The sequence below is a fragment of the Rosa rugosa genome, chromosome 4, assembly GCF_958449725.1.
Source record: "Rosa rugosa chromosome 4, drRosRugo1.1, whole genome shotgun sequence".
Taxonomy (NCBI): Eukaryota; Viridiplantae; Streptophyta; class Magnoliopsida; order Rosales; family Rosaceae; genus Rosa; species Rosa rugosa.
Window position 1 is genome coordinate 2,638,893 of NC_084823.1, and position 11,694 is coordinate 2,650,586.

Below are 11,694 nucleotides of genomic sequence, written 5' to 3' on the forward strand. Positions count from 1 at the left end.
GGGAATCGCGCCAGAAATCAAACTCGTTGCTTTACCACGACCTGTGGCCTTTTTCGGGCTTTCGGGGTCGTTTAGGGCCTTAAAACTGCATTTTTCTATTTTCCGGTGTTTTGGTTTTCCTAGTTATTTTTGGGTTGTTTTCGTTTTTACCCATGGGCTTTAGGGTTTCATTGTTAGTCGCCCTAGGGTTTATTTTCTTATAAATAAGCCGCCTTAAGGCTGCAGAAGGCAGCTATTATCTTTTATCAATAAAATTGAGATTATTCTCTTTTATCTCTGGTGGACTCCAGAATCCCTTGCTTAGGTTTATTGCTGGTAAACCTAGTTATCAATCCGACTGCGTCAAGTGCCATCTCGATCCATGTCTTTGTCTCAACTCTTAACACAATAGACCACATGTTGTGCAGAGAGTGACTCCTTCAAATACATATTCTGAGAACATATGCACAATTCACTGTATCTAAACCCGCGAAACAACCCTTGCATTACTTTTTAAGAAGCTGCCCATCAAGAGTAGTAGATGTTGCACTACGCGCTAACCATCAGACTCTAGTGGATGGAAACAAAGTTAAACTTCGAAGCTAGTCACAGCTCGAATAAGATGCTGAAATCTCCGTATGTCCTGGGGAGGGGGGAGGAAACTTTGGTAAAGAAATGGCTCTAACCTAAACTTATCCTCTCCAACACCCCTCAAAGGAGAAAATGAAAATTCTAATATGCTCCAATAGCCTCCCAAGTCCCAACTTAGATGCAATGAACATTCCAGTAATGGTGTCGGCCTCAGTTGTCGGCCTCTCACTGCGGGCAATTGTTAGTAGCTTCATTTTTCGGCCAACATAAATTTAATTGATTCCTTGTCAGAAAAAGAAAAGGTCTATACACAGTTGTTGCGAAACATATCCAATAATAACGAATATTTCTCATTAATTTAGTCTATTTTCTGCAATGAAAAATATATACAATTTTGTATTTTGTTCTTGCAGTAAAAAGTAATATGGATGGTATATTCCGAGTGGTATGCTATAATACAATTGCAGAAGGCAACGAGTAAATTTTCATCAACCGAGTTTCTTCATCATCCATGTCAGGCTCAAGCCCCTCTGCCCCCCTCTGCAGCTTATGGTATGCTATAATACAACTGTAGAAGGCAATGCGTAAATCTTCAGTTACCGAGTTTCTTCGTCATCTGTGTCAAGCTCAAGTCCCTCTGCAGCTAAAAGCTGACCGATGATCTTTCTCTTATCTTCCTCTGCTTTCCTTCTCATGATGTCTCTTTTCTTTAAGACTAGTGTATGCCGCTTCAGCGTACTGGAGAAATACTCTGCAGAGGCCTTCTTTTCTCTCTCCAGGATTTTCTTCTCTTCGTAAGGGTCAACCTGGATTTCCAATAAATTGATCCATGATGTAATGGTTTTTGCTAACTAAAACACTGAAATCATGGAGGGGGCCTGATTAAAGCTTTTGAACATAGTGTTTGATCAGTCGAGACACTTGCAGAATACGCGGTTCCCATTGATCTTACGTAGTTAGAATGGAGAACTCTTAATTTAGTGTTGAAATACAAAAGCTACTGTTCCTTTTACAGCTAGTTCAGATAGGATACCTAGCTTGATGTCAGTAGAAGATAGAAAATAAATTATTCTATACCTTGGAACGAGAGAGTCGACGTGCACGGATATTCATCTCACGCTGCTGTTGCTCAGCCCAAGCTGCTATTGCCATATCACCTCGCTGATCAAAAGCTTTTCGCTTTTTCATTAGCCACTCCATCCATGCTTCAGATGCCTGATATAAAAATGCACATCAAGAAGTGATTACAAAAACAACTAAAACAGAAGTCAAGCTATCAGTTGATACATTAATTATAATACAACTTTGAACATTTTCCTACATGTACTCAAATTAAATGCTATCTTAATATAAGAAGCAATAAAATACAGAGCAATCAAAACTTGAACCACAAAGCTTACTTTCAATGGGTTGACTCGGTTATCCCTGTCATATTGGCCCCTCTTCTCTTCATCTAAAAGCAATTCATAAGCAGCTTGAATCTTGATAAACCTAGCTTCAGCTGTTTCCCCCTCCTCCAGGGTCCCTCTGCCATCATAGACTGGGAACAGGAAGGACAACCTGATCAACTTAAACTCAGGAAATAGGGGCAAACTTGTTGTCTCTATGCAACACAAATAAAGGGATCCGTATATGGGTAACTACACTTCCACTCCTTAAAACACATCTGATCTTCAATAATAATCAAGGACCATGTGATCCCGAGAACTCTTTAGGGATCGCTTTTGAAAATCACAACTCTAAAAGGCAACTTCTTGTACCATTAGTATTTGATCACAAACAACTTTCATCTTATATACTTCCTAGAAGCCTACTGTGCTCCTCCTCCCCCTCATTGTCATCACTATCCTTATTTGTCTCCAAATTGAACAGAGTTAGATACCAGAATTATAAATTCTCGCCTGCCAATTTCTACTATATATGCAGAGCTCTTCTGCTACTCCACCAAACACAGACACACCCTCCAAGATCAGGAACAAAAGTTCACAAATTGGCTTCATACTTTCATTTCACCCTAACTTTCTTCCCCTTATTGGAACAAATAATTCTTACTTGTATCACTTTCTCATTAACTTCACTACCTACCTGTAATTTTACTAGCAATTTACAAATATGAAATTCAAACTTTCGAAAATAATTTCCAGTAAAGATAAGATACAAACCATCAGGATGATAAAACTTGGCCAGTCTTCTGTAAGCAACCTTTATCTGTTCATCATCAGCATCCAACTCTAATTCTGTAATTGCAAAAAAAAAATAAATAAATCAAAACACAAACACTGAGAATTTCAAAAATCCCAGAAGTTCCAATATCAAAGCTTGAAACTTTAAGATGAAGAAGGATTCAATTACCAAGGGTTTCGTAGGGAGACTTGGGGTGGGCCCAATTCGAAGCCCTAACAATGGATCTTCTCTGGTTCGCTCGGAACCACGTCTCGCTCCGATTCAATCTCGCGAAATCGGACGACGCCGGCAAAAGACTAGGTGGCGAGTAATTAGGGTTTCGCTGAAAGGAAACCCTAAAGCTGAAGCGAGCTTGGTGTCTGCAACATATGAAGGAGGTGACGACGGCGTGTGGCCTACAGATTGTTCTCAAATTACTCATCTTGAGCTCAGACCCAGAACCAATTGGGGGAGAATTGAAGCGGATTGACAATTTGGGAATTAGGGTTTGGGGTGCGGAGTGGCAATTTGGGATTACGAAGGTTGAAGACGTGAAGGAAGTGAAAAGGTTCTGATAATGAACATTTCTCAGAATCTGTTTGAATCTGAATATTCTATTTTTTCAATTTGTAATTCTATTATTTATAACTTTCCATTTTTGTTAATTAATTTCCCGGGAAATTTATAACTTAAAAGGGCCCAACAGTTTAGGATTTTAGTGGTAAAGAAAAATAGAAAAGAAAAAACAACAAAAAGTACAAATGGCTATTCACATAAAAATAAATTAAAAACAAAAAAAAAAGAGGGAGTGAAAAAAAAAAAATAATAAGAGTACAAAATGGCAATTTTAGTGGCTGAGGTTCTCAACATCAAAGTATTTATAGTTTTGAGAAACAAATTTTGTTGCTTGCTCTTTTTTTTTTTTTTCTTGATAAAGTACGTATATTGATTTATGTACTATGCATGTTTTAATTAGTATGTATTAAGATGTATGTCGTGCTGTCTAGTGCGATTGCACCAGTCGTGCCGTCCAAGCAATGCAGATGAGAAGTGAATACTTCACACAGAGAGTTTTTTATTTTTGTAATCCAAATTCTTGGGTGGGAAATTAATGTAATCTATTTTTTTAAAATGAGTGTTTGAGAAAAATTTGAGGTTTAGGCTGCCCTTGCATGACTTTCGAACTAAGTCAGGTTTTTTGTTAAGCTCAAAAGCAGAACTCGAATAGCATAACTATTATGTACAAAATAATTGGGATTATATTTAATATCGATCATATGGGGTTCCAATTGTGTCCATAATCTATGAACTTCAGGAAGATAACAACTAAAACACCACCAATTGTGGGCATGCATAGGAATAATTGTCTAAAATATACACATCAAGTACTGGTAACCCATCCAGCATTTCAAATAAATCTACCCAAAAACTACTATGCTACGGGCATTGGGAACATGAACTCAAAAACCTATATATGTTTTGAATTGGTACACACTGGACTGAGCTGCATATTTACACCTTCTGATACAGGAGAAGTAGTGGAGAAAATACATATATATGGAGATCAAAATGCATATGACTCAGTTGGTTCAGGTGGACGAGCAGCCCAAAGAGAACTGAGGGCACGAAGACGCTCAAAGTACTCTCCTAATGCAAGCAAGCCGCGAGCCGCTTGGTGAGTTGTCAGGATTCGGGACATTTGCTGCAGAGTCTGCTGTCGAAGGTGATCAGCCTGCCTCGGACAAGAGCAACACATGCAGTTCAGCAAACAAGGAGTGTTAACAAAAGGGCAGTTGATAAGAGAAGTCGTATGTGTACATGTTTATGATATCACTACTCTAGGTGGAAAAGGCATTTCTTGCTTCATCATCATGATTATAATTCATATATAACAGAATCATCATTAAAATCTTGATACTGCGTTTATTTATTCTCATTTGAACAGTCACTGTTTGGTTCTATGGACTTTTACCCTGCAAGTTTCCCAAACTAACTAAAACAATTCAAGATGGCACTGGGATCATTACCTGGCTAACAAAGCTCTCCAGTGCTTCAAATTTCTCAAATGCAGCAGCCATCTGAGATCCATAAGTTTCTCCGCTCCATATTTGATCAGCTTCTAATGTCTTGGCCAGTGTCTGCTGTAGTTTATCCATTCCCTGTGAGAGAGCGTCTTCAGCTTGCTGAGATGATTGCCGCAGGTTATAGAAATCCAGAGGTTGTGGATCAGTCAATGGCTCAAGTTGGGGCTCGATAATCTGTGTTAGAGAAATATGTAGAATATTACACATTCATTGAATTAACTTGTACTATAACTACAAAAGTTAGTATTATCATAGTAGTTATTCAATTTTATATCCAGGTGGAAGTAGAGAATTCATCATCTAATAACTGTAAGACTCATATCTCAAGCCTATAACACATGCATCATAAATACATACCCTAAAACATGCATGTTCAGATTTATGTGTAATATTTGAGAGCAAAGCCCACTATTAGCAGTAAACAATATGTTCAATCATGAATGCTTCACCAAGCAACCCAGTAATTTCTATTTCCTATTGTATGTCAAATTAACATGAAGCTGCTCATTTTTAAAACTTCAGGTATTTATACTTTTCAGTCCCCACCCTTCTCAAAACGACATATATACTACATGTAATAAAGCTATGTATATATGCAGAGAATTATAAAATCAATGACCACCAAATAAGAAGTATAGAGCTGAAGTAGATTTACATTTAGAAGCTCTGATGGGCGAAATCCTCCAATCCAGTGAAAGTAACGTTCTACTGATGTTCTCCATATACCAGACAGTAGGTAAAAGATATCAGCCTTAGCAGCATCTGCCTTCATACGGAACAGAGTAGCATAGTGGTTCAAACCACCTTCTACAAGTAATCGAAGCTCTATATCAGTTGCATGTTCTTGCAATGCTTTTCGAAGTTCATTATTCTGTCTATGCTGCTCTTCTACCCAGTGTCCATATTCCAACTCAAATGTAGTGATCCCTGCAAGATTCATAACTGGGTTAACACTTCTAGTGAAACTATAAACAAAATACTCAAAGAGAACCACTCTAATAACAAAAAGATAATAGGTAATAGATTATTAAAGGATATATTTTCTGTAGCAGAAACTGTTCACACCAGACATCAAAGAGTTTTGGACTTCAAAACATTAACTCTGTACAGTAGTCAATAAGGAGAAAAAGACTTATATGAAACAGGTATACAGACTTTGGTGACAGATAAGATTAGCTAAGAAATTAACGATACCTATTTCAGTTTTTTCAGAAAAGTTCCATGAAGAAAGTAGTGTTTGCTACACAATTATGCGTCTGCCAACTTAGATATCCTTTTGCAGGGTTTCCTTTTTCTTTTTCCCCCCTCTGAAGATTAACATGTCTAATACATGAAGAAGGCTTTTGAGTGAAAGAGTTACTTAGCCTTAAGCCCGATGTTAGAAAAGCTGGATCAGATACCATGATATTTGATTAGCTCTAGTCTTTTGGAGATGAGTTCAACAGTGTATATAACGGATATCAATAATCACAAACCTGAATTCACAATTCCATTGTATCCCAAATGACTACCACCAAATGAACTGCCTCCATAGGCTACCTGTAATCAGGTAGTCACTAGTTTACTATTTATGGAGCATGATCAGAGACAAAAAGTGGAGATTCTCTACTCACCTGTTTTCTAGTCCTGTCCAGTTCGAGCTCCAGTTGCGCCAGTTTTAAACGGCTTGTTTCTAGTTGTTGGACATAAGCCTATGGTAGTACAGAACAAAATTATTGCATTAAGCAGACCATTTTAGCAATGAAATACATGAAGATGAACTGTAAGGGATTCATATTCACCTTTTTCCTCATACGACTTTTGCGAGCAGCTTCACGATTTTGCTCTAAGCGTCTCTGTACCTGTGTGTGTGTGTGTGTGTGTGTGTATACTTGCACTTTCAGAATCATAAAATTGTATCTTTGATTGTCAGACTGACCATAGTATAATAATGCACCCCTTACGGGAATGATTGATGAAGTCAAAGCAACATGCATGTCAATCTTCAGATATAACTCTAGACTCTAGAGAGCTTAGATAGACTAGGGGATTCACAAATCGTTGATGAGCAATTCACCAAGGGTAATACTGAAAAAAGACAATTTAAGAAGAATTGCAACCACATATCTTCTTGTAGCTTGATGATCACTCTTCAAGATCAGAGACACTAATAAGTAGCAAAACCATGATATGGTTATGTTGCCAAGTCAAGTAATACAATGAAGTAAGAAGAGTGAGGTGGGGGCGATCAATCATCACTACCTTATCAGCAGATCTGTTTGATTCTTGATCATTTCCAGAAGGTCCCATCGATTCATGAGAACCAAATCCGACCTAGAGAAGAACAATCCCAAAATCAATTCAAGTTCATTGATAAATCAAAGTGACTCCAACACTGAAGAAAAGAGACCAAACTTCATGCATCCCTCACCTTGTTTTCTAGCCCAGAATCCACCTCTACAACTGTGGAAGCACCTATATTTGAGCCGTTACCACCACTGAAGGTTTCTCTCCACACACCCACCTGCCGGAACGGCTCATATATCCCCATTTGTCTTGAGGTGGCAAATTGAGTTGATGGATAGTTCATACTCTACCAGAAAATCGAAAGCAATAAAACAAATCAGAAAACATGTACACAACTGAACAAAGCTAGAGCATTCCTAATCACTCTGCTGCAAAATCACAACTGTATACTTGGCTCCAAGAGAAGACCAATAAACATGACCCCCTGGACTAAGAGTAGGTGAACTAGAAAATGGCTCTCACAGTCAGAAACTGACAACATAAACCAGAATCAAAGAAGAAGTCATTAGTTTTGGATTTTGGAACCTCCACAAAAACAAAGGATGAGCATGATGAATTGGATTATTTGTCCTGAAGTCCTAATGCTGAGTCATATAAACTCCATCCTTGTACACAGACCAGAAGACACACCAAAAGCAGAGAAGAAGAAAGCATGGTATCAAAGCTTTCGGAAACATTAAAAACCACCCTCTTTAAATAACCAGACACAAGTGGAAAGCTTAGTAAAAAGTTGGGGGAAGTGATAATCTCCAGTTGTTAACTTGTTATTATATTTCTTTATCATAAATAACATATAATAGTCACAAATACATACGTATATATACACATAGATTTACACTGGCAATAAGAAACACTACCTCTTGTAACATGCCTAATTGAGCTTAGCAAAGCATAACTTGAATGTTCAGAGAACCCAATTAACAAGGACTTTATGCAAGACTTGAAAGTCGAGCTTGAATGATGAGAGAAAATATGGGGTTGTGGGTAGAGTTGTGACGACTCTAGTTCAACAATGCATTTATGATTCGGTGAGGACCCAATTTTGCGGGAATCAGACCTCAAATGATTTTGAAGCCACTTTTTGTGAAGAACCCATTAGGCACTAGCACTCTCCCCACCGTTAAAATATACATTCTTTCCTGAAAGGAGCCAACAGTAAACCGTTAACGTCGTCAAAGCCCCCCACTAACGTCGTTTTCACCACGCTTTTTTTCTTTTTCTCTTTCGGAAAAAAACTCTGTAAAAACCAAAAACAGCAAAAGGACAAAGCCAGATATGACGTCGCTTATATGAGGATGCCAGGTGGAGACCGCCGGATGGTTGGTGACTTCCGTGGCCGGGTGATGTTAGTGACTTTTAGGAAAGTCTGTGGGATAGTGGGAGGGTTACTTTGGTCATTCTGTCTTGACTGTCTTGGTGTCTCGGTGTCTCCTTCTCCTACCAGAAGAAATTGTTCCAAACCATCAAAAACAAGATACCATATTTTTATTTTATTTTTGGAAAGAGATACACATTTTAATTTGAGTACTAAATTAAAAACAGAAAATATTATAAGAAAGAAAAACTATTTTTCCATAATCTTGCTTTTTTTTTTTCTTAATCCCTAGAGCTTTTGGTGTTATGGGCGGAGTTATGATAAATTGTTAGGGACAATGATAAAAGAGGTCATTTTAAAGTAGCTTATTATAATTCAGATAACACAAATATCTCCATGATAATTAAGGTCACCTCTTTACAACCTGACACTAAAAATATAAATAATTACAGCTCATGCCATCCTCTCTCTCTCTCTTCCCCGATCTATTTCACTCTCTTAAGTCTCAACTAACTTCACTGCCATGGCCCCTTCGACACCGCCGACGGCGTCTACGACGTCACCTGGTCCGAATCTCACAACTCCCTACTCATCGCCTCCATCACCAAGGCCTCCGTCAAGCTCTACGACCTACCTCCAACCTCCTCCGCTCCTTCTTCAGTTCTACTCCTACTTCATGTATGGTTCTCTCCACCCTCAATATCTATTAGCATCTGTTCACAAATTCCTAGCAAACCTTCTCTGATTCATTATGGGGAGAAAGAAGAAGTGCATCGACAAGAAAAAGGCTACTTTCCAATTAATCTCCCGAGATTCCTCCGATCCCAACGATGACGACTCACCGGCGGCGACCGAGTCTTCATCCAAGTCTCCGGCAACCCAACGACGATCCCGATTTGATCTTGGACGACGCGCCTGAGGACGAAGAAGGTGACCACTATTACGACCAGGCTTTCGGAAACTCTGAGGCGGCGGCTCAGCCCTTGCCGGAGAGACTGAGGAAGGAGATTTTGGACCTCGGGTTTCCGGACGACGGTTACAACTATTTGAACCATTTGAGGGAGATTAAGAACACCGGCGGTGGCTCAGCCTATTACTCCAACCCCAAGGCTAAGCTCGAGCAGCTTCCGCATGACGTTAAGGTGAGCTCATATTCTGTTTGCAAAATTTTTCAGTTATAACAAACTTGTTGTAGAGTTTAATTAATTGAGGACGAAGAAGGTGACAACTATTACGACCACACTTTCGAAAACTCTGTGGCGGTGGCTCAGCCCCTGCTGGAGAAACAACTTTGATAATTTAGGTGAGGCAATCTGCATTTGCATTAAGAAATAATGCATCTAAAATAGATATAATAAGTAGAACAACTTTTGTAAATGTGCTGGATTGTTTTGAGTAGAGAGAGTTAGATTCTGTTTCTAAGAATTAGCAATCATCATTTTATAAGACTGTAAGTAGTAAAGTATAACCAGATCAAATTGTAAATTTCCTAGTATTCGAATTCATGCTGTTTGAATATATTAAGCCAACACTTAAATACTTGTCCATTATAAACATGCTGTTTCTCCCATCTGTTTTTGACATATTTGAACGTCCACTGTGTAGGTCCATTATAAATACTTGTCCATTATAAACAAGGCCAAAATTAATATTATATCTCCCAGATATAACATCAGCTCCTCAAAATTGTTAGATCATGCCAAGGGATTTGTATAATTTGAAGTGCAGGTACCCTGTGAGAAATTTATACTACATAATATTCTTGAGTGATCTTCATAGCTCTCACTAATTTATTTAGGTTGATTTTTTTCTTAACAGCTTTTTTTTTTTTTTCTGGGAATTTAGTGCAGGACAAACTTTCTTGAGTGATCTTCATAGCTCAAGCTTTCTTTTTTCTTTTCATGTGGTACGGTGGGACATTTTGATTGCTTGCTCCAATGGATACTGGAATTACAGGCATCAGGTGATTAATTTTGGCCTTGCTTAATCAATAAGTGGGTTATTGTTTTTTATGTTTACTTTGACCATTGAATCAGCGATTGGGGCTTCAAACATGTGTTTGTTATCTTAATTTTTCAGGGGTGGATTTTTTTTTCCTGATTCTAGGTTCTTCCTGAAGAAGATTATGTAATTCCAACACAGATTACATTCCGGATATCTTCAGACAAAAAAATCACTGTTTTGGTAAGTAATTTTGTTCTTCACTCATAGATAAATTTATTGCAGTTAGATCGATAAAAATTTCAATTGAATTGATGGATTTTCGATTTTTACTGGATGAAATCTTTAAGAACCAAAAAACATGATGTATGTTGGAATATTACTGTAATATTCAGAAGAGAAATTTATAGGTTTCATGGCATGCTAAACTAGCTTTTATAGGTTTCATGGCATGCTAATCTAGCATGGTTTCTAATATATTTTATTTATGTTTATCAATCTCTTAGCCTATTTGGGATTTAATATCCATAAAAAGCCAAACGCTGATAAAGCATGGATCACGGTCCATTTCTGTTCAAGAACCACTCCAAGTTCATGAAGCTTTCCAATTCCAAGTAGTCTGATTTGTTATGTGAATTGTGACCCTGTTTTAAGTTTTTCTCTAAAGCAAGTTCCCAGCTTTTGTTTATTTCAAATATGACTTTCCAGACCTGATTACTCATGTTTATTTTCTTCTGTTTACTGGGTTACTCATATACTTTTTCTAGTAAAGATCTTTGGTTGGGTCACTTGGGTGTGTAGAATAATGAAAAACATGACAAGTTCATCGCAAGTAAAGTAGGAATTGAAGAACATCAGTCAGTGAATTTGAGCTCGAGTTTTATGCTAGTGTCATTTGTCAGTAAGGACTAAGGAATATGTTTCTATTATGTTTCACCTTTACAATATGTGTATTGCACTTGTACTTGCAAAAATCATTACGGATTTGAAATTTCTCCTCCTATTGTTGTTGCTATTCATGTAGTGCACATGGTTCTTTTGAGTTACTGTAGTGTAAGTGAATGACTGATGAAGGTGGGAGATGACCATAAGTGAACCATTTGTCAATTGGTTTCCAACTAAACCATTTCTGGGTACTTGAGGCAGTTGTCTCACTGTCAATCTCTGACCAAATCATTGTCAAGTCACTTGGCCAAGTCATTATTAACCTCAAGTTACTGACCATATCACTGTCAATCCCTAGCCAGGTCACATTGCATGTAACTGACTATGTCACTGTTATATCCACATCACTGACCAAGTTACTGGTCATGTCACTGGTCATGTCACAGTCAT

The 11,694-nt window shown here is 37.9% G+C and overlaps 2 protein-coding genes across 2 annotated transcripts; both read right to left on the reverse strand.

Annotated features, from left to right (window-relative positions):
* Positions 1-899: 899 nt before the first annotated feature.
* Positions 900-3,356, reverse strand: LOC133743437 (uncharacterized J domain-containing protein C4H3.01). Its single transcript, XM_062171378.1, has 5 exons — positions 2,923-3,356; positions 2,733-2,807; positions 1,971-2,110; positions 1,648-1,785; positions 900-1,376 (listed from the first exon to the last, which is right to left on the reverse strand). Exons 1-5 carry the CDS (start codon positions 3,173-3,175, stop codon positions 1,167-1,169), a joined length of 816 nt encoding a protein of 271 aa, XP_062027362.1. The 5' UTR covers positions 3,176-3,356; the 3' UTR covers positions 900-1,166.
* Positions 3,357-4,053: 697 nt separating this feature from the next.
* LOC133745851 (transcription factor TGA7) lies at positions 4,054-8,134 on the reverse strand. Its single transcript, XM_062174017.1, has 9 exons — positions 7,961-8,134; positions 7,228-7,389; positions 7,059-7,130; positions 6,599-6,658; positions 6,431-6,508; positions 6,293-6,356; positions 5,473-5,744; positions 4,761-4,991; positions 4,054-4,465 (listed from the first exon to the last, which is right to left on the reverse strand). Exons 1-9 carry the CDS (start codon positions 7,970-7,972, stop codon positions 4,298-4,300), a joined length of 1,119 nt encoding a protein of 372 aa, XP_062030001.1. The 5' UTR covers positions 7,973-8,134; the 3' UTR covers positions 4,054-4,297.
* Positions 8,135-11,694: the final 3,560 nt, after the last annotated feature.

Excerpts from the sequence above, each read along its gene's own strand:
- LOC133745851 (XM_062174017.1), bottom strand. Across the intron at positions 6,509-6,598 it reads AAAGTCGTATGAGGAAAAAG|GCTTATGTCCAACAACTAGA; the intron begins GTGAATATGAAT and ends GTACTACCATAG. Across the intron at positions 4,992-5,472 it reads GCCCATCAGAGCTTCTAAAT|ATTATCGAGCCCCAACTTGA; the intron begins GTAAATCTACTT and ends TCTCTAACACAG.
- LOC133743437 (XM_062171378.1), bottom strand. The coding sequence starts at position 3,175 with ATGAGTAATTTGAGAACAATCTGTAGGCCACACGCCGTCGTCACCTCC. Across the intron at positions 2,111-2,732 it reads CAAGTTTTATCATCCTGATG|TCTATGATGGCAGAGGGACC; the intron begins GTTTGTATCTTA and ends TCCTGTTCCCAG. Across the intron at positions 1,786-1,970 it reads ACCGAGTCAACCCATTGAAA|GCATCTGAAGCATGGATGGA; the intron begins GTAAGCTTTGTG and ends TTTTTATATCAG.